At 54.0% G+C, this 20,505-nt stretch overlaps 6 protein-coding genes across 6 annotated transcripts in view; 2 read left to right on the top strand and 4 right to left on the bottom strand.

Annotated features, from left to right (window-relative positions):
• Nucleotides 1-9: 9 nt before the first annotated feature.
• Nucleotides 10-7,525, bottom strand: CCM_09042 (polyketide synthase, putative; the record flags this gene model as incomplete). Its single annotated transcript, XM_006674177.1, has 2 exons — nucleotides 10-934; nucleotides 987-7,525. The coding sequence occupies 2 exons, from the start codon at nucleotides 7,523-7,525 to the stop codon at nucleotides 10-12; spliced, it is 7,464 nt and encodes a 2,487-aa protein (XP_006674240.1).
• Nucleotides 7,526-9,539: 2,014 nt separating this feature from the next.
• Nucleotides 9,540-12,507, bottom strand: CCM_09041 (AMP dependent CoA ligase, putative; the record flags this gene model as incomplete). Its single annotated transcript, XM_006674176.1, has 6 exons — nucleotides 9,540-9,557; nucleotides 9,593-9,705; nucleotides 9,982-10,088; nucleotides 10,335-10,522; nucleotides 10,608-12,137; nucleotides 12,427-12,507. 6 exons carry the CDS (start codon nucleotides 12,505-12,507, stop codon nucleotides 9,540-9,542), a joined length of 2,037 nt encoding a protein of 678 aa, XP_006674239.1.
• A 1,193-nt stretch (nucleotides 12,508-13,700) lies between these two features.
• Nucleotides 13,701-14,801, top strand: CCM_09040 (MFS multidrug transporter, putative; the record flags this gene model as incomplete). Its single annotated transcript, XM_006674175.1, has 2 exons — nucleotides 13,701-14,445; nucleotides 14,500-14,801. 2 exons carry the CDS (start codon nucleotides 13,701-13,703, stop codon nucleotides 14,799-14,801), a joined length of 1,047 nt encoding a protein of 348 aa, XP_006674238.1.
• Nucleotides 14,802-15,319: 518 nt separating this feature from the next.
• Nucleotides 15,320-16,611, bottom strand: CCM_09039 (C6 finger domain protein, putative; the record flags this gene model as incomplete). Its single annotated transcript, XM_006674174.1, has 2 exons — nucleotides 15,320-16,489; nucleotides 16,546-16,611. The coding sequence occupies 2 exons, from the start codon at nucleotides 16,609-16,611 to the stop codon at nucleotides 15,320-15,322; spliced, it is 1,236 nt and encodes a 411-aa protein (XP_006674237.1).
• A 411-nt stretch (nucleotides 16,612-17,022) lies between these two features.
• Nucleotides 17,023-17,968, bottom strand: CCM_09038 (RTA1 like protein; the record flags this gene model as incomplete). Its single annotated transcript, XM_006674173.1, has 2 exons — nucleotides 17,023-17,720; nucleotides 17,800-17,968. 2 exons carry the CDS (start codon nucleotides 17,966-17,968, stop codon nucleotides 17,023-17,025), a joined length of 867 nt encoding a protein of 288 aa, XP_006674236.1.
• A 2,043-nt stretch (nucleotides 17,969-20,011) lies between these two features.
• CCM_09037 (uncharacterized protein) overlaps nucleotides 20,012-20,505 on the top strand; it is a gene marked incomplete at both ends in the record, with an annotated part of 2,236 nt that continues 1,742 nt past the window's right edge. The window contains 2 exons of the mRNA XM_006674172.1: nucleotides 20,012-20,124; nucleotides 20,192-20,338. Of these exons, the coding sequence (XP_006674235.1) occupies nucleotides 20,012-20,124; nucleotides 20,192-20,338 (260 nt within the window). The remainder of the gene's footprint in view (nucleotides 20,125-20,191; nucleotides 20,339-20,505) is intronic.

The following is a 20,505-nucleotide window of genomic DNA, read 5'->3' as shown; positions in this document are numbered from 1 at the left end:
GTGTTAAAATCATTTCGACGGCAGGCTCTCGCTTATTAGCTGGGCGATGGAGTAGTCTCCCAGTATTTTCAGCGTCGGAATCAGCAAGCCGGCTTCTTTCGCCAGCCACGAACGCAGCTCCACAGCAATCAGCGAATCCACACCCAACTCGACGAGCGAGGTCTCCCTCGAGACCGTGCCGTCCGACAGCAGAAGCTTTCTCGTCACTGTTCGGATAAACTCCGTCTCGATGATGCTCGCCGACTCGGCCGTTGTCGCGGCCGACGATAGCTGTTCCCTCAGCGACACCTGCGCGGCCGTGCCCGGAGCCAGCGTGTCGCCGCCGCCGTCTTGGTGGCTGTCTATGAAGTGCCACGTCTTTGCGTTGTGGTACCACTTGATGCCCGGCTGCGCTTTGGGACTGGCCTTTTTGAGCCCGGCAATGATGTCTGGGTTGCGACCGGCGGCTGGCTGGCCGGCCAGGATGGCCTCGGCAAAGAGCTCGTGGAGATCCTGCTCGGACGTGTTGTAGCAGCCCATGGCTTCGTTGAGCAGCCCCCGGAGCTTGGCGTCCGCGTTGGAGACGTAGCCGACGCTGAGGATCGGCCCGGGGCTGATGATGCTCCCCACGAGGCCCCGGCTGCGACGCTGGGCGATGAGGCTCGACATGAACGAGTTGGCGGCTGCGTACGCCGCTTGGGACCGGTTGCCCATGTGTCCAGAGATGGAGCCCATCAAGATGAAGAAGTCCAAGTCTGTGCCCTCGTACATGTCGCTCAGCAGAATGCTTCCTTGGACTTTGGGCTTCGTAATGTCCTGCCAATCCGTGTAGGTTGTGTTGGACAGCCATGCATCCCGGATCACGGTCGCCCCGTTCACGACGCCGCCGATTTTTGGAAACTGCTGAACAATGGTGTCGTGCGCCTTGCATATCGACTCTTTATCCGTCACGTCCCTGGTGGCTGTCAGCATATGAAAAAACTCCTCGGAAAAGGACCAACACTTACATTGCGAGAGCCAAAATCTTTGCCCCGGCGCTCGTCATGTCGTCAATCCACCACTGCTCGACCTTTGGGTTTCGACTCGTCAGGACGACATAACGTACTCCTCTGGAAATCATCCACTCTGCGACAGAACGTCCAAGGCTGCCAGTCATGCCGACGAGGAGATATGTTTTTGAAGGAGACAGCAGCACAGTAGATGCTGAAGGGTAAACGCGGACCACGACCTCTCTGTTTCTTGTCCAGTCGATAATATCCGATGGCTCCTCAGACTCTTGCATCCGTTGAACATCTACGAGCTTCGGCATCGGCATGAGCGGGGAGGCTACCAACTCGAGTGCTGCGCAGCACGCGTCCTCGAGAAAAACGGCCGCTGTTGTTGGGGAGCGAGCGTCGCAACGAGACGAGAGCTTTGCAGGAATTTTGCGCAGACTTTGCAAATTCTCGCGACGAACGCTGCTCGGGAACAGTGATTGCAGGCGGCGGCCAAGTCCCTCATCCCGTGGTTCCGCATCTAGGAAAACTGCGGCCGATGCAACGTGAGGTCGAAGAAGACGCGACAATTCGTGCTCTGAAGTCATTTTATGAACGAAAATCGTGGAATCGCTTGCCGGAGAGCGACTGTTCTGTTGGGTGGTGATGAGGACCAGCTTCAGACCGAGAATTGCTGCCGAGGTGGAGATGGCAATGTGCAGCGCTTCCTCGGGCTCGTATAACACGACCGTACCGTTTGGACCAACTTGGTGCAGAAGCGACTGAGCTAGAAGCGTCAGCTCTACATCATGCAAGTAGTGCGCTTCTCTAGCAGTGTCGATGCTGCTGGGAATCGCCCGACACCAGCTTGAAGGGGCCGTGACGACCGACGAGCGGCTGCTAGACAAAGTAAGTACGCGCGCACTGGTGCTCGAATCTACGCCCACCACGAGGTAGAGCAGGCCAGCTCCCTCAAATCTCAAGGGTGCTGAGATGGAGTACCGGACATGAATTTGAGTGACGGCGTCGTCGGCGACGCAAGCAGCTGGTTCGATGGCGCGCAGCGCTCCAGACTCCGACATGCTGACTGTTGAATGTCGAAGATCAGCCGTGTCGTGGATTACCCGCCGGCCTGACATGTAGCGTTTATTCATTTCAGGCTCAGTCTTGAACCGCGGTATCCAGGTCTTGCCATTCTCAACACGGAGTTCCGCCTCTACCGACCAAACACGCTTGCGTAGAGCGTAGTCATTCTCCGACTTGACGAGTCTCACTCGTAATAATTCCTCTGCGATGATGCGGCTCTGCAAAGATTCCAAGTCGACATTGTTGAGGTGTGTATATCGTGCATGCGGATTCTCAATGGCCGCCGATCTCAACAGCCCATTGACCAAGCCGATGTGCGGCTCGTCGCTCTCAGAACCACATGAGACCCAAAACACAGTGTGGCAGGTATCCATAAACAACTTCAGGCCGTCAAACTGTGGCTCAGTCATGTTTTTCAGTAATTGTTTTTCGACATCCAAGACGAGGACTGACGACATTGGCGCGAGCTGTCCAGTGTGGCAAGAGTCGATGGTTGGAGCTGTCACAACACTCTGGAAGAATTTGGACAGGACTGCCTTTAGCTCTGGGATAAGGTGTGCCGCGGTTGAAGAAGTTGTTCCGATGATGTATAGATTGCCATGATTGGGTTTGGGCTGATCGGTATACTCGAGCGGGTTTCGCAGACGGAGCACCTCCTCATCCACAGCCTGAGAAACCAAGATGGAAACAGGTCGTGGTCCGCTACAATGACCCGGTGTGATTGAGTCGACCCCGGAGAATCCCGCCGCCTGAAGGTGCTTGTGCCAATCTTCCTGAGTGCCCATAGGACCAAAGTTGGGGCCATCCGACTCATCGAGCCACCAGTCTTCAAATCCGCAATGGATAAAGGACGCTGCGAGAATGTCGGGATTTAGGCATGCGGCAAGCAGAAAGTAGCCCCCAGGCTTCAACAGCATCCTGGCTCGTACTAATACATCGTGCAACGACACCGTGGGGTAGAGTAAGTTGGTGGCGACAACAAGATCGTATGAGTGGTTGTCGAATCCCTGCTCGGCAGGGCTCGCGGTCATATCAAGAACCTTGTATGTGAAACGCTCCGAGTGGTCTATGGAGCGTTTCAGGAACCGCTTGTCGGTACCATCAAAGGAGTCTGGTGAAGTGTCGGTGTAAGTGTACGAGTAGTACGAAGGCCCAACAGCATCAAGAATGGTGCCGGTAGCAGAACCAACTCCAGCACCAATCTCTAGTATCCTCATGCAAGGGTACCGAAACGTGATTTGGCTTACGACGGATGCCATCTGCTCCAAGATTTCATTGTCCAAAAGTTCTCTAGACATCCGTTGAAGAAAATCCGCCTCGTGCTGCAGGACTTGTGAGATGTTCATCTCGCCACGGAGAAGGGATATCAAGTTGGTTCCGATCATGTCGATAGCTGTCGTGATGCATGAGTCCGGGTCGAGATTGGCACGAACGTTGTCAATGGTGCCATCCATCTGCTGGCTGTCGTATATGGGATGTGTGCCCTCTCGCACCGAATCAATGATGTGGCGAAACCAACGGACAATCTTTTCAGCACGCGGACAGCCTGACAGGGTGTCGTCCACAGAAATCATGTCCAGGATTTGCTTCATGTGCAGAATGACGAGCTGCCCTTGATTCCTGGAATCGCAGCTGAGTTCCAGACGAGTTGCACTCTTGTCCACTGTCGCATCGGGACTCAGAGGCCCCCAGACAGCCTCTGAAAACAAGAGGCGGTCGTCAGCTGCGGTCGGGGGCATCAAGGGCGAGACTTGGACCCCGTCAAACTGAATGGCGCAATTCCCACCGAGATCAAACATGGCCACGTCTCCCTTCATAATTTCAGCGTCAGAGCCGGTCAATTGTGCGTCAAACGCAACCTCATCAGTGGCTATGCCGCCGGGACCGCCAAAGAAGGGATTGATTGTGACCCTGGCGATTCCGGTCGGCACAAGCAGCGTATGAAGCCTGCCGTCATGGCATTCTCCAATGGCTGCGAGAAATCCTTGAAGCAGCGTGTCCATCATGGCGGGATGCACAATCAGCGACCCGTCGGTATTTCCAAGCGACACGTTTGTAATTCGTCCGCTCGCTAGGTCCCTCTTCCTGCCACACTGGGTGATGCCGCGAAATAGACCCTCGTATCCGTAGCCAAACTGGTGTAGGTAGGAGTACAGCTCGTCAATATTTATCTCTGCAAGGTCATGCGGCAGAGCTCGTCTAGATGGCAGCAGGTATTGGTCCTGTTCGCCAAACGTCATCTCCATGCTTCCATGTGCGCAGCGGCGAAGCTTGCCTGCAAAAGTAGAATGACAGGCAAAAGTTGCAGTCGCCCTTGAACCGGCGGCATCGATCTGGAAGTTCTGGATTCGGAAGAAAATCTCCACGTCGGCCAAAAATGACGAGCTATCCTTCAATACTATGGCATTCTCGATCTGGAAGTCACACAGCTGAACCAAGCGCAGTGGTCTGGTGTCCGCAATGATCGCTGCGGCTTCTACTGCCATGGCAACGTAGCCGGTGGCAGGGAACACGATTTGAGACTCAATCTTGTGGCCACTCAGCCATGGAATCTGCTCAGGACGCAGGTAGTTTCTCCAGCACCATTCTCCAGGGGGGCTGTCCGTAGTTGGAGCACCAAGCAGCATATGAACGGATTGCGATCGATGAGCAAAGGACATTGAGGCTCTAGACTCTGCCCAGTAGGCCTTGGATTTATCAAACGGATATGTGGGAATGGTCTTCATCATGGGTGTCATGGAGTCTGAGGTGCTGCCGCCCAGCATGGTGACATAGGAACCCAGCTTACAGGACCCTGGACCAGCAATGGCCCAGAATGACCCTAGAGCGTCTGCGAAACACTTCAGTGCGCTTTCACCGCGACTTAAAAGTGATATGTAAGGCACATTGGCCCCGTTCGCGTGCGGCAGGCTCTCTGAGAGGGACAGCCTCGTCGGGCCCTTGAGGGCTGCGTGAGGGCCGATTTCTAGAATCAGATCAGGAAAAGACTCTTTGGCGGCTGCAACTATTGCCTGAGTGAAAAGGACAGGTTCAAGCATGTTGTCCACCCAGTATGAAGCTTTCAAAGACTTCATGTCGGAATGGCCAATCTCGTGGCCGGGCTTCAAGCTGGAGAACCACCTAGCGGATGCGCAAGTCTGCGGCTGGATCGCGACGCTTTGTAAAGCTGCTAGATATGCTTTAGCACAAGGCTCCATATGGTGAGAGTGGTAGGCCTTGTCGACGTTTAGGACTCGGACAAATCTCTGCTGACTTTTCAAAAGGTCTGAAAGCTCGTCAATGGCAGGAGCATCGCCCGAGAATGTCACGCTCTGCGGGGAATTGTACGCAGCAACAGCAACGCGCCCGAAGAACTCTGGCCGAGTGCACAATCTTATAGCCTCTTCTGCGTCTAGACCTGCGGCGGCCATGGCACCGAGCTGATGTCCGGAGCCGGCGAGCTTCGCAACCATGCCGCGCAAGTGCGCGATGCGAATGGCTTCGGCAGCGCAGACGGCGCCGGCAGCGTACGCCGCGGCGATTTCTCCCGAAGAGTGGCCCACGACGGCCGAGACGCCAAAGCCAATCTCGCGTAGCAGATTGACCTGGATGATTTGCAAAGCAGTGCATAGCGGCTGCGAGATGGCGGCCTCGCGCAGTCGCGAGGAGTCTTGGGCCGCGGCCAGTTCCTGCGCCAGTGAGTAGCGCGGACGGTACTGCGGCGGCAGGCTGTCGAGAGAGTCCTGTAGCTCCTGCAGCCATCGTGTGGCATGCGGCGAGGCGAGGAGTAGGTCGATGCCCATGCGCGGCCACTGCGCACCCTGGCCGGTGAAGACGGCCAGGACTCGTTTTGGGCCGGGGCTGGTCTTTCGAACCGTGGAAGACGTCGCGGCGCTTTTGTCTTGTCTGCGCGCCAGCTCGGCGTCAATCTTGTCCTGGAGGTCCCGGGACGACACTGCTTGGGTGACAAACTTGTGCGTGAAGACATCCCGCCGGGAGAATAGAGCCTTGGCGAGATGCGTATAGTCGACGTCGCCATGCGTCGCGAGGTACTGGCTCCAGGACTGGAGAAGAGAGACCAGAGTTTGATCGGACGGGGTAGAGAAGACAAAGGGGAGTGGTATGTTAACGACTGGAGCACCAAGACCATTGAGCTTCGTTTTTGCGGCCACGCCGTCATAGCTTTCAAGGATGGCGTGCGCATTCGTGCCTCCGAATCCGAACGAGTTGACGGATGCTCTGCGCGGCACTCCTTCTGGAAGCTCCGGCCAAGGCTGCGCTATTGTGGGGATGCATATGTTGTCGTAGTATGGCTCAATCTTGGGGTTGAGGGTTTCGAAATGCAGGTTGGGCACAACAAGGCCGTGCTGGATAGACAAGGAGGCCTTGATGAGCCCGGCCAGTCCTGCCGCGCCTTCAGTATGGCCAATCACGGTCTTGATAGAGCCAACAAGCAATTTTTTCTTGCCAATTCCGTTCAATTTTGCCTCAGTCTGGGGGAAGAAGACCTCGGCGATGGCGCTCGCTTCCTGGGGGTCTCCAGCCTGTGTCCCCGTGCCGTGGGCCTCAAAGTACTGACAGCGCCCCTCAGCCGTGTCCGGTCGCAATCCGGCTTTTTCGTAGGTAGACCGGATCAATCGCGCTTGCGCTGCACCAGAAGGCATCGTAATTCCCATGGTACGGCCATCCTGATTGACGCCAGTCTCTCGAATGACGCTCTCGATGTGGTCTCCGTCTGCGATAGCATCCGAGAGTCTCTTGAGAACGACAGCCGCGATACCCTCGCCGCGGGCATAGCCGTCGGCGCTGATATCCCACATCTTGCCTCGTCCCGTCGGGGACAGCATATTGAGCGGCGATGCAAAGAGGAAGAAGGTAGGAGACATGATGAGATTTGTGCCGCAGGCGACAGCCATACGGCAGCCGCCCTCGCGGAGGGACTGCACTGCCAGATGGGCCGCAATCATGCTGGACGAGCAGGCAGTGTCGAGTGTCACGGACGGCCCCTGCCAGTCGAAAAAGTACGACACTCTGTTGGACAGATTGCTGCGCGCCACGCCCGTTGCCGTGTATTGCGGTGCATGATCCGTGTCCCGGAGGAGAATCTGGTTGTAGTCGTCAAACATGGTGCCGCAGAAGACGCCCGTGGAGGAGCCCTGGAGCGAGGTCGGCCGGATTCCAGCTCTTTCAATAGCTTCATATACCGTCTCGAGCAGGAGACGCTGCTGCGGGTCTATGCCCTCGGCCTCCATGGCGGAGATGTTGAAGAAGGAGGCGTCAAAGCGGCGAACATCCTCGGATAGAAAGTAGGCCTCTCGCACGTTTGTCGTGCCGTGACGCTTGCTGCCAGTGTGGTAAAAGGCATCGATATTGAAGCGGTCTGGAGGCACTTCCGAGGCCAGGTCGACCGGGTCCTTCAGCAGCGACCACAAGGCGGACGGCGAAGTCGCTCCGCCGACGAACTTGCATCCGGATCCAATGATCGCGATTGGCTCAGAGATAGGCATTGTCGAGATTGAATGGTATGTAGCAACGAATGTGCCCTGGTAAGAGTGCAGCTTGCAGATGAATGATGGCTGTAGGGAGATATTCCGAGAAAACTGCGAATTTGACTTGTGAGATGGAGTTTCCAGATGGTCAATTTAACATTGTAGTAGCTTCGAGATTGAATTCCATATGGCCTTGTGTCGAATCAGACATAATTACGTCAATGACCGCCGGAGAGCGTCCGGGGTTCGATCACGGCTATCAATACCCTCAGCTGCGCGTGGCCGTATCGGGACAAGAGTCCGAGGTTACATCACATGTAGAAATTGAATAGCATGACGAGTACATATTCCATGAATTGATTGAAGTGGCATCATATATCTCTACAGAGGCGTGACCTTTCCCGAGACAAGGCGGAAGTGGCTTGGCTGAGCGAGAATCATACGTAAAATGAGAACTGGGAGCATTTCGTGCATGAGTGCTGGGGTCACGACTTGGCACGCGAGTTTGGGGGCTGAAAATGTTGCATTTGCGAGACAGTAATTTGCAGAATGGATGTTGTCGGAAGGAAGAGCGATCATTCTTCTTTACTCTGCAGGTTGTACTGGTCTCAGTTGGAAGACGTCACAATCCTTCAACTCCTTCCCAAGCCATCCTTGATATCGAACATCACATCCATAACAGAGTATTCAGGAATCTCTGTCGGTATTGACAATGAATTTCCAGAGCCTCACCAACTTCTTTTCCCCAGTTCGTCCTTGGGATTATCGCGATGCCGCCCGAGCGACGCAGTACTCGGTCAGTCGGCACGGTCTGAGAAAGGGCATCAAGCAGGAGTTCAGTCGAAAGAAACTAATACAGGCAATTGTATCCAGATTTTTCGCGACAGTTTCAAACTCACCACCTGGCTTGCACTTGGCGCTTGTCTCCAGGCACTCCTCTCCTACCTGCTGCCTCCCGCCTTTGCTGTGGCGCCCGTGTCTCTCCTCCTGACATACCGCGTTCTACGTCCGATTCTCGCCCACCAGAGCCTGATTCGCCACAAACAGATGGACGGCGTTTTCTTGGGAAAGCATACCGTTCAATCACCTCTCAAAGATGGTGGCCTGTCTGCGAACTCGTCGGAGAACGCCGTCGCCATTCTCATATTGGCGGCGCGATCAAACCAGTTCGCCACCCTCGTCATCTCCCCCATTTCTGCTACTAATTAACATCACACAGTGCACTTGGAATCTTTGGACCCGGGTACAGAGATGTATCTCTGTATATCAACGGCATGATTGAGGATCTCTGGAAGAACGCCAACGATCACGGCTGTGCGTATGGCCACCCCTCGTTCTCGTATCACTGCTGACAACAAAACGCAGTCCTGGGGCAGACTACCTGGATCGCTGCCAATGAAAGGTACACCAACAACCAAGTCATGGTTCTCTGCTACTTCCGCTCCATGGAGCATCTACACAGGTACGCGCACGGCTCACTGCACAGCAAGGCGTGGAGGTGGTGGAATCGGACCACAGCCAAGCACCCACACCTGAGCATCATGCATGAGATGTACCACGCACCAAAGGGTCACTGGGAAAACATATTTATCAACAATCATATGACAGGAATCGGTGAGTCGAGTCGCACAGCGTCGAGGTTCGGCTTATGCAGAGGTTGTGTTAATACCTGTTGTGTAGCCTCTCCGCACGCCATGGCCAACGTCCCGGAGAATGCGTTCTGGCCTCTGGTGGATGCCAGTCAAGGTAGCCTGCGAACTCAAACAGGGCGGTTGGGCCGAGGCGACGGCAACGAAAACGAAGGCTACGGTCCTGTGCCGTATCAGCCAGCTCAGTAGATGCACAGAGTACATGACGCCCCATCAACTGCAGCGCGTCGGTCTGGACATGACTAACAACTACTTGTTGGTCAGTAATTTAAGGTCAATATATTTACGTCTCGTATTGGGCTACAAGTACATACTCTTGCCTTGATCCATGCGTGTAGAAATTGGGCTCAGCATCGCATCCCAGCGCCAAGCACACGGCCATCTCAGCCACCATAGTAGACCTGCCACAAAACTCAATCTTAATTTATGAACATACGAGTAACAGGGGTAACGCATAGAAGATGGACGTGTCGTCGTTCTTTGGCGCTTGGCGTGTCTCATCCCGGCTCGCACGATAGAGCATGTTCGCAGCCGGATCGCCAGCTTGTACTACCTGATATAGTACAGAATAGCATTGCACGATGTGCACCGAGTTTTTGTCCTTGCGGGATCAGAGACAGGTTTCGGCGTGAACCCGCTCACACCCTTCCGGGGGAAGACAGCCGCTCAGCAGCAGCGAGACAATGCGACTCCTCATGCCGTACAGCCTGATCGTGTGTCTTGACCTAATTTGCATGTTTTGGGCATCGAGTTTCGGCGACGAATCGATCGCGTAACCAGACCACGATTGCCGGCGATCGCTTCGCCGAAGCAGGGGTTGCTCACGCAGCACAGTCCTGTACAGACGACGGATACAGCACCCATTGCCATTGTCAGGGTCGCGCGCTTTCCGACCGTTCCTACGGCAGACTCTTAGTGCAACACGAGATAGCCTATCATGTATTATCGTATAATTTTAGTCTTGATGAATGTATCAGTCTGAGCTCAGAATAGAATTGGTGATAGTGGTGCTACTGAGATGGCGCTTGCCTGACAACCGTCAGCAACTTGTCCTTTAGAGACCTTTTTGTCCTCTTCTACCTAATTCGCAACATTTGTGTTTTTTTTAGCTCCTTTCCGATTTTACGTAGGCGGTAACCGTGCGCTTCAGCTCGAGTCTCGACAACTTCTTGACTGACGTTTTCGGGAATTTACTCATGCCGAGCTGCTCGAGACAGACCACACCATCAATTCGGTAGTCTGGACCAATGGCCCTTACAAGACTATTGACGTCTGATGCAGCCACGTCTTTGGCTACATCGGTCGTCTCAAAAACTGCGTATGGCTGCTCTCCGCCATCGGCACTGGGCACACCTGTAACCCGGACCTGTGTCGCAGTCAGCATAGGTCTAGACTTTTGGACTCGCAACTCTTCCAGAAGAAGCTGAATTCATGCAGATGTCATGCCATACCTCTTCCTTGAAATGTTCGATCAGGGTGTTCTCCATTGTGGCAGGATGCAGCCACAATCCCGCGCACTTGATGGCATCTTGGACGCGGCCCAGGATGTAAACGTGGCCCGCGTCATCGAGCACTGCCGCGTCGCCGGTTCTAAACCACCTGCCACTCTCGTTTTCATAGAACGTATCCCGCTCAGGGATGATGCCCACGTATTTGTCAAAGACAACGTCGCCGCCGACGTGTAACTCACCCGCCACACCGCGCCGCACCACGCGACCGTCCTCATCGACGACCCGTATCCTTGCGCCCGGCATAGCAGTTCCACACGACGGAACACCCAGATGCGTCGGGGCCTTTTTCGGATACACAGACCATCCTAGCACACCCGTTGCTTCGCTCATGCCCCACATCGGATAGACGAAGCCCCCAGGAATGGCCTGCTGCAGTTCTGCGAGCTCGGCTGCCGTCGCGAGCGTGCCGGTGATGAAGACATGTCGAAGAAACTTAATCTTCTCTTGGGAGAACTCTGGGTGCCTGACAATGGCACGAATGGCCCATGGCATGTATCCGACGAGAGAGATCTTATGTTTCTCGATTGCGTGAAGAGTTGCCTCTGCCGAAAACTCTCCGGACGGTATCACCAACAGCCCAGCATTATGCCAACACAAGTATATCAGGCCATGTGCCAAGGTCAGCGTGTTTGAGCTAATGACTGCCGTTGCGGGAATATTGATTGGCTTTTCGTGATTCGCGGTGCGGCTTTGCGTCCTCGTCGCAGCCAATAGAGCGCGGACGCTCTTCTGGACACACTTGGGCTCGCCCGAGGTTCCGCTAGTAAACGCAGTCAAGACGATTCTGTCAAGACTATCCGATACCGGATTTGCCTCCATGACGTTCTCATCGCCAGCCCACGACTCCTCTGCGATGCCGCCAAAGCTCAGCCAGCCCCGACGGGGTGTCGTCAATTGACCCATGCACAAGCCCAGAAATGGTTGCTGCGACTGATCCCTCAACTCGTCCATTCTTGCCACTTCACATTCGCTCTCCACAACAATGCATGAAGGAGCGAGGATTTTCAGGTATCGTCGCAGCTCGGCTTCAGAGGCTGGCTCAAGAAGCGCTTGCGGCAGGCCCGCGGTGGTGTAGCACTTGAGGGCCGCGACCCATACCAGGAGCGCCCACTCCGAGCAGCTGGGAATCAGGTGCAGCACGGTTGATCTCGGCTGGACCTGATGCCTTTCAAAGACAGACCCAAGTCGCGCTGTGCCCCGCATGAGCTGCATATAGCTCCATGTAAGACAGTCTGCTGACGGAGCAGAGCGCCCAACGAGTCCTTGCAGGTGGTCACCCTGTTGGTGCGCCACGACGAGAGCAGGCCCGTTCGGACTGAGGTCGATACCGCGCTGCAGGAGCGACCACGCAGAATTTCCAGACAAAGGACGTGGCGGGCCACCGTCCAGCTCGGACAGTGATTCCTGTGGCGACGAACTGACCACGCTTCTCATTTTCGTCGGACTGGCGGGAGCAGCAGCGTCGATAACCTGCATATTGATCCGTTTGGTCAAGTTGTGAGCTTAAATCCGGTAGACTAAGTGAATGCTCTTGAGCAGGAGTCAGCGTGTAGGAAGAATACGCCGTGGGGGTTGGAAGGTTATATACGTGCGACCCCAGCTGAAGTATCTCCACGGTATCTTGATGTATCATATCCTCTAGATATCAAGATAGAGCCAACCCAAGCCCAGAAGGACTGGGAGTGTAACTCAACATCCGTCAAGGTCGTACTGCGACGATCGGGTGGCGAGGTCAGCAAGTCTCGGCAATCGGGCTCACGCGGCCGTTGACACTCGAAGCCCGTCTGAGACCGAGAATCTCAGCTGACGCCACTCGTGGTCTAATCCATTCTGTGTACATGTTGTCTGCCACTCCGGTGTCTGCAGCCGCTGTCTTGTCCGCCCGTGACCTTGTGCCATGTCATACTCAGTCTGGTGCGCATGAGTACGTCGTAGATATTTTTTTTCGATGGCAAATTTTTTTTTCCGATGACAAGGTTCTACCCTGGCGTGCATGGATGCTGAGGTCCCTGTACCTTCATTCCTTGTCGGGCCATACTTGGTGCCGGCTCGATGCAGGATTTGCTCTTCTTGCCTAGCAATCGGCATTCAAGGTAGGACATGGTTATGCGAGCTACAAGCAATCTGTACGTAGCAGCATGTAGCACAGGCGCCTCTATTCGTGGGGGGCCTCGGATGATAGACTTGCATGATAATCTTTTTCCCGCCACCAGTTTGGAAAGCTCTCCCCTCCTCCACCTGATGGCATTGCACTGTCCATCCGCACCCGCCACACCCCTCAATGGCTTCTCCAAGCCCTCCAGACGCCGGGGACGACGCATCTCCCATAAGCTCTCGGCCCAATGGCCACCTAGTCGCCGATCAGAGTAGCCAGCCCTCTGGCAAAGACGACGACGTGGCTCCCCCATGGCGTTTCTGGCTGCTTGCTGTCGGGTTCGCCCATCCTCACCACCCTGAAGCTGGTATCGCGCTGACATTTTTGCGTGCAGAATTTGCCTCAGTTTGTTTCTCTCCATGATAGATAGCTCTGTGGTTTCAACCTGTCTATACACCATTGGGTTAGAATTCAAGGCGCCGCAGTCGGTCAATTGGGTAGCACTCGCCTACTCGTTGGCCCAGGTGGGATGCGCGGCCACTTTTGCTCAACTTTCAGACATCATTGGAAGGCGCAATATCTTGATCGCTGCAAACGCCATATTTTTTGCGTTTTCGTTGGCATGTGGCTTCTCAAGGAACATTCACCAGCTCATCGCACTCCGTGCGCTTCAAGGTGTCGGGGGCTCGGGTACGTATTTTGCCGTCTTGCCTGAGTGCTGTCATCAGTTGTTGACAGGCTCGATATAGGTCTATACTCGATGCCCATGATCGTACTTCCTGAGATCTGTCCTATACATCTGAAGCAATATATCGCCGCCGTTGTCGCAATAGTCGTCGCGGGGTCTTCTGTCCTCGGCCCTGTACTAGGCGGTCTCTTGACGAACTATGCAACGTGGAGATGGGTTTTTTTGGCTCAAGTGAGTATTTCCAGGAGCTATGCCCAGCGGAAAGACCCAGCTATTGACATCACACAGCGGTCCGATCTGTTTCATGTCCATGCTGACCTTGGTACTGTTGTGGCCACCCGTTCAAAGCCTTCCTAGTGTCCCGAAGCAATCCTGGAGGTCATTCGACGCTATTGGCACCTTTCTACTCATTTCCGCCGCAGTACTCGTCGTATTTGCCTTTCAAAACGTGGGCGAGTCTAACAATGGCGTGTGGTCCAGCGCCGTCTTTATTGCTCCCCTGACGATTGGTACAGCTAGCTGGGTGATGCTCTTCGCATGGCAGTATTTCATCAACCAGCGAATGAAGGGGCGCATCTCACCAACATTTCCCGTCGCACTTTTTCGCAATCGACTATATGTATCGGGCATCCTTACAACGTTGGCCACTGGCTATCCACTGTTGCTCATTATTTTTTCCTCCACTACGAGGGTTCAAGTGGTCAGCGGAAAGAGTGCGCTGATTAGCGGCGTGATGCTACTGCCGATGCTGGGCACCATTGCCATAGGAGGCATGATTGCCGGCAAGGTCAACCAAGCCAAATACCGTGTATCCGAAACCATCATCGCCGGCGCTTGTCTTGTGCTTCTCGGGTGCGGGCTTCTGGCGACGGTGCGCGGCGCTGCAGATGATGCAAAGGCTCTGGGGTTCCTTGTCTTTCCTGGGCTCGGATTCGGTCTGTTGACTACTGCGGCTACCATCATGGCAACAGTCGAGTCATCTCCTCAAAACCGCGGTATGTGCTGCAATTTCAGTCCAACTCCGTTTTCGCTAGCTCACGGTTTCTTAGCATCCGCACAGGGAGCGTTGGCACAGCTCAGAATGTTTGGTGGTAGTCTGGGCATTTCTGTGTCGACGGTGTTGCTGCATCGCGAGATGTCCAAACTTTTAAGCAGCCCTTTTAGCCCCCGCGGTCTATCAGCCCTCGGCGGCGGTGAGGTGCGTTTGTCGGCTAGTGAATGGGATGCAGTGCGCACGGCATACTCGGAAGCTTTTCGCAAGTGTATGTTATCTGCCACTGCGGTAGCTGCAGCCGGTGTCTTGTTCGCTATAGGAGGCAGTTGGCGAGAAAAGAAGCCGAGAAGAACATAGGCAAGGGACGGAATCTGCATGATTGCTCTGCGTTTTTCTAGGCCTTGTATTCGGAAAGGTTGGTAAAATAATAGAGAGTAAGAAGAAAATAGTTATTAGATCCCCTTAGTCAGCGCCTGTAGGCTGCGACCGGGCAACATGGGCGACCACGGAAGGAACAATTCTGCCAGTGACCAAGCTAAACAATAATTTTGCCCCTTGATATGTTTGGCCCTTTTCTTCTTCTTTTCTCTTTCACCATAATCGTCAAGCTATTCTTCTTCTTTTCGCGTCCACCACCATTTTACTGACGAAATCTCAGCACAAGATAAACTCACTAAAATCCGCTTCTTTAAAAAAAAAAAAAAAAAAAAAAAAAAAGGTAAAGTCACATAAAGTACTTCTTACCTATATATTTAATCTAACCTTTAGTTCGTAATATGCTTGATTTTAAGCCGGAACGCCCTTCACCAACCTTGAAACGCCCAAGTGGTACAAGCCTACGAAGCAAACAATAGCAACTCATACATGCAAGACAATCAACTCTCAATAATGAAGCGCGGCCACTCTAGCCAATGCGACCACTCCGCGCCCAAGTAGTCGACGAGAGAAGACAAAATAAAAGCGCCAGCGTCGCCAATCTGCCACATATGCCGACCGCGATGCAGCAGCACTGCGTACCAGCCCATAATGGCAGCCGCTTCGGGGCGATGGCGGCTGAGCAAATCCAGAAACTCTTCCAAAAGGAAAACCGGCCAACCCGTAATCATCTGATACGAATTCTTATCCGGTGTGGGGTCGGCCAAGTCATCGAGGCCCGCCTGGAGATGATGCACGGCGCTACGGCACGCCTCGCGAGCGACGGGATCCAGGCCGGGCGTGATGGCCACGAGCCGCAGCAGCTGGTCGCACTCACGGCCGCGTTTCGCCACGCGCTCGCTGGCAGCGGTGTTGCGGCCCCAGTGGAGAAACGGGGCAAGCTCCGAGGCGAGCAGGGCGGACCACGACACGCGGGCGACGACGGCGCGGGTGCCCCGCTGCAGCTGGGCGCACTGGACAAAGGCATCGATGAAGGCGACAAAGTCGGTCTGTACCGCGTACAGCGTGTCGACGAGCGAGTGGCGGGACAGCAGCGCCGAGAAGAGCACGGCGGGCATGGCGGCGTCGCTGCGGACGGGCTGCGAGGCGCTGAAGCGCTCAATGGCGCTCGTCTGCAACGCAATGGCCTGGCTGTAGTAGTACTGGAAGTCGGCCGGGTGCAGGTAGGCGAGGTGGCGCGCGGAGATGGCCAGCACCTGGTACAGGAGATAGGGCGTCTCCAGGGCCAGGCGCAGGACGAGCGCGGTGCCGTCCTTGCCGACGTGGTCCGGCATCTCGGGGGCGACATTGGAGATGGAGAAGTGGAGGATGAGACGCATGTGGTGGATGTTGACGGCGGCGGATGCTTCTGGATCTGCGACGAGCTGAGATGAGATGCTGTGCCCCGGCGATACGGTTGTCAACGGCGTCGTTGCTGCAGCAGCCGCCGCTTCTGGCACCTCTGCATGGGAGCTGGACCTCTTTATTGGGAGGTCGCTGGGGGCAGCCGATTTCCGTGCTGCATCCCGTCGCAGTTGGGCCTGGCTCAGTTTGCGGCGCCGTATTGCTGCGTATTCGCACGTCGACTCGACCACGACGCAGTTGGCGCACTGTGGCTTCCCCTCGTCACACTGGGTTGCTGGGTCAGGACTGAAGCAGAGTCATTCTGTGGGACACTGCCACTAACCTTGATATGCCGCCGCTTACACTCGACACACCCGTTTCGTGATTTCTTGTGTGGTTTTCGCGTCATGGAGAGTCGTTGCGTGTGCGTCGTGTTTGCAGGGAGGAAAATACGAAACCTCGCTGTGCTGCGCCGTTTACGATTAGAGTTCAGCACTGTGGGCCTATGCCTTAAGAGCTAGAATACGGGCTGTGCAAAAGAGTGCCATCCGAAGTTGGTCGGCTTTCGCGATGAAAATTCATTGCCGTTGTCCTGTGAGGCTTCTCTTGCTTTTCCTAACCTTGTCAACATAATAGGCACATCTGTTTGGCGGTCTGCAAGCGCCATCATCGCTCACGCAACACGACGTGCACTCTGCACACATTACCATCTTGAAAGTAAAACCACGTCACTTTTACTCTAATCGGATTCCATCTATCTAAAAAAAAAAACCTCACATCGCTATAGTACACGTCCCGCAGGTTTATCCCATAAACGAAATTAAACCGATGACTTGCCGTCATCCCCCCTCGATCGGTCCTCAGAAGTCAACATCTCCATCGCCATGCCCGATTGTTTCTTGGGATAAAGTATGTTCGGGTATTTATAAGCAAAGAAAACCACGGCCAGGAACATGAGCGTCGCGTCAAAAACGTAGACGCACCACTCGTGGGTGAGAAGATACCCCTCCTGGCCCATGGCGTATTCGATCGTTCGAAACAGGTTTCGCACCGTAATCAGCCCAGAGGTCGCGTAAAGCATGACAAGGACCGCCTGCCAGGGAATCCCAAGATAACAGTTGACGAGCCCGTGGCGGGTGAAGCGAAGATGGAAAGAAAGTGCGACGGCACAGAAAACTCCAAAGACAATAATCTGAAAGACGAGGCCGCCAATAATGATGTTTTGGCCCACGCTATGGAGGCTCGGCGTGTCGGCCATGACGAGAATTCCCGCCCCGCCGCCTTGGATCGCGAAGCTGACAACGTCGCCCGTGACGAAGATGGCGGTGATCCATTTCGCGCGAATAAGGGTGTATTTCTCACCGTCTACCGCGCTGACAACGCGACTCAGTGTCATGTACAGCGATGCTGCGAAGAGAATGGGGGCCAGCAGCAGGAGGATGGACTGGATCATGTAGGGAATCATCTCGCCCGTCTGGTCGTATGCGATACACCGTCCGACATAGCCAATTGTTTCGACTAGGTCCATCCATCAGTACTCTGGCGAAAGCAGAGAGCATCCGCCGATTGTCGGGAACAGGCAACAGGGACTTCTTACAGAGACAGCCAATGGCAAAAGGCAGACAGAACCAGTGCCGGTGCCTGAACAGGAGGAAGCTGTGATAGGCGGTCGCGAATGCGAAAAGAACGATAAAGGCGACAGCGGCAGGGCGATTCGGAATGTATTTCCAGAGCGGATAGCCGTTGTGAAGCTCGAGAGTAGGCATTTTGGTCGTTGAAGTCTTGGTTGGAGAAGCGTTGAGGGTATGAAGCGATTTCACAAGAACAGCGGTACGACTGAGTATTAATACCTGTCAGAAGAACTAAATCACTACATATAAACCATTCTTGATCAAAAATATTTTTATTTGCTACTTTTTTTTTCTTCCCGTACCTTGCACTCTTTTCCCAGGCACACGGATAAAGGTTTCTGAAATACGCGGGGATCTTGAATACGCGGGGAATCTGAATACGCGGAAGTCTGCAAGCGAGAGCGGGGCCCCAGTTCCCAAAAAGGTAATAAAGCGTTTTGGCTTAATACGCCGTTAATACGAGCACGGCTATCTACGGAAGGAACGGGAGATCACCAGGAAATGCCACCCCACGATATAGTATAATTTTATGCATCAAATTCCACCCGCCGCATCGTTCAACGCACAGAGAAGACCATCCACCGACGTAGCCGATAGGTCGCCCTACAATCCTGTCTAATATTGTTTTTAGAATGGTAAGTTAGAGTTTGATTTGCGAAAATTCCGATTCGATGTATATGTTTGAACCCCGATTTATTTATCCAAGTCTGCTCACACTCATTCCCTCACTTTCATCTGCGCAAACCGTGCGTACCACTCGACAGACCATCATGTAACATGCTACCATTGCCACCTCGAAAGGCCACAGGTCGAGTAAACAGGCAACCTCCTATTCTAGTGCAGAATTTACCACATCTGTTGCAGGTTTCGACCCATCCACCGTATGGGGTTCACAGATTGGTACCCATGTTCGTCCTACTCGCAACAAACTTCTTCTGGTGTCGAGATGTTTGCTTTCGAATTATAGTTGCAACACGCCATAGTATGAATGTTCAGGGCAGTCGAGGTGAGAGAGTTTTCGTGTCGAAAATGAGGCGACTCTCAGTATATGCCCCTCTGCATCTAAGAACAACTGCAAGACCAGGGTTTTTGAACAATTGACTGACAGAGGGAATTTTCTTGTTGAAATTCGGCCACTGTTTTCCAGCAGTTACAGGGTGGGCAAGGGGGTGGAGCTGAACCACCTCCCCCGTGGAAAATAAATAGAGGTAACGGGATGAAGATGGGGAAAGGGAAGAACGCATAAGCATGGCTGACGAAGAGGCTCGAAATAGCCACAGTAAGGCTGGCCTTCATGATGGTGGGGGTTGAAAGATAGGGTATAGTGTAAGGTTTGGAGTGCAGAGATGGTACGGGGATAGGAAGAGACTTATAATCTTGTAAAGGTGGCATACAATACATAGCGTCTTATGAATTACATGACTCTCTATGAGATAAACCATCAGGTCTGGCGGAAGTCCTGATTTCCATGGCGGGTGTGCTGCCGAGGCGGGGCGGACAATGAGAGACAAAATCGGGCTGTTGCAGTACTATAATCCTGAGAAACAAGAGGCAGTGGCTAGCTGAAGCCAAGCCGATTCTTGGATGGCATCCCGCAATCCAATAGGTCAATTCTGTCTCAATAGCGCAGATGACTCTGTATATAATAGTGGTGGCGGGCTGAAAGATCTCAGTTGAGACGGCATAGGCGACACTCTACGGATACGAGCTGTATGGTGGTGTCGGCGAAAAATTGTAGTTGGGACGGCAGAGGCGCCACTCTACGGATGCGAGCTTAATGGTGGTATCAGGCTGAAAGATCTCAGTTGGGACGGCATAGGCGACACTCTACGGCTACGAGCTGAATGGTGGTGTCGGGCTGAAAGATCTCAGTTGGGACGGCATAGGCGACACTCTGCGAGCTGAGCTGTGTCTGAGTGGTAACACAAGACATGCGTCGTATTCCTCCGAGAGTCGGGCTTTCCAAGTCGGGGAGAATTGGATCACGAAGCGAGAAGTCTTGCGCACTCTAGCTGAGCAGAGTTCATCAATACTTCCAGTTCATTTCTCGCAAAGAATCCCTACCGACAGTACCTCTATATAAGTCGGACAGGACATCACACAACAGCGTCTACTGACCTGCTCTCACTATCACCGCCAGCACTCCTACTACACTACAGCCTTCATCACTTTCTCAACATGCAGCTTCCCAACTCTGCTGTGAAGTTGCTGTCGTTGGCTATCTTGGTGGTGCCAGCTGTCGCGGCGCTTGACTGCGTCAATGAAGTCGACCACAAGAAGGAGTACACAACGTGAGACTCCCATAATGCCCGCGCGCATCTTCTTCATCGTCCCTCAGTCACTAATAACATCATGTAGCAACGGCAAAGTCTACAAGCTTTACTGTAATAGCGAGATCAAGCCGATTACGCCTTCGGAACGTATCGACAACGTTGCGACCCCTGAAGAATGTGCCAATCGTTGCGCTCAGAAAAGCGACTGCCGCCATGCTTACTACCCTGCAAAGTATAAGATTTGCTTCTTGAGGCCCCCACAGACCTCAATAGGAGAAAAATCCTTCCAAAACATGGTTGGCACTGGCGGTAATACTTGGGGCTGGATTTATGATCGCGAAGCACCAGCCGAAACTGGCAACACCGGAGGCAACGCTGGAGGCAACGCTGGAGGCAACG

The sequence above is a fragment of the Cordyceps militaris genome, assembly GCF_000225605.1.
Source record: "Cordyceps militaris CM01 unplaced genomic scaffold CCM_S00007, whole genome shotgun sequence".
NCBI lineage: Eukaryota > Fungi > Ascomycota > Sordariomycetes > Hypocreales > Cordycipitaceae > Cordyceps > Cordyceps militaris.
Note: the sequence above shows the minus strand (reverse complement) of the source record. Positions and strands in the feature narration are given on the sequence as shown.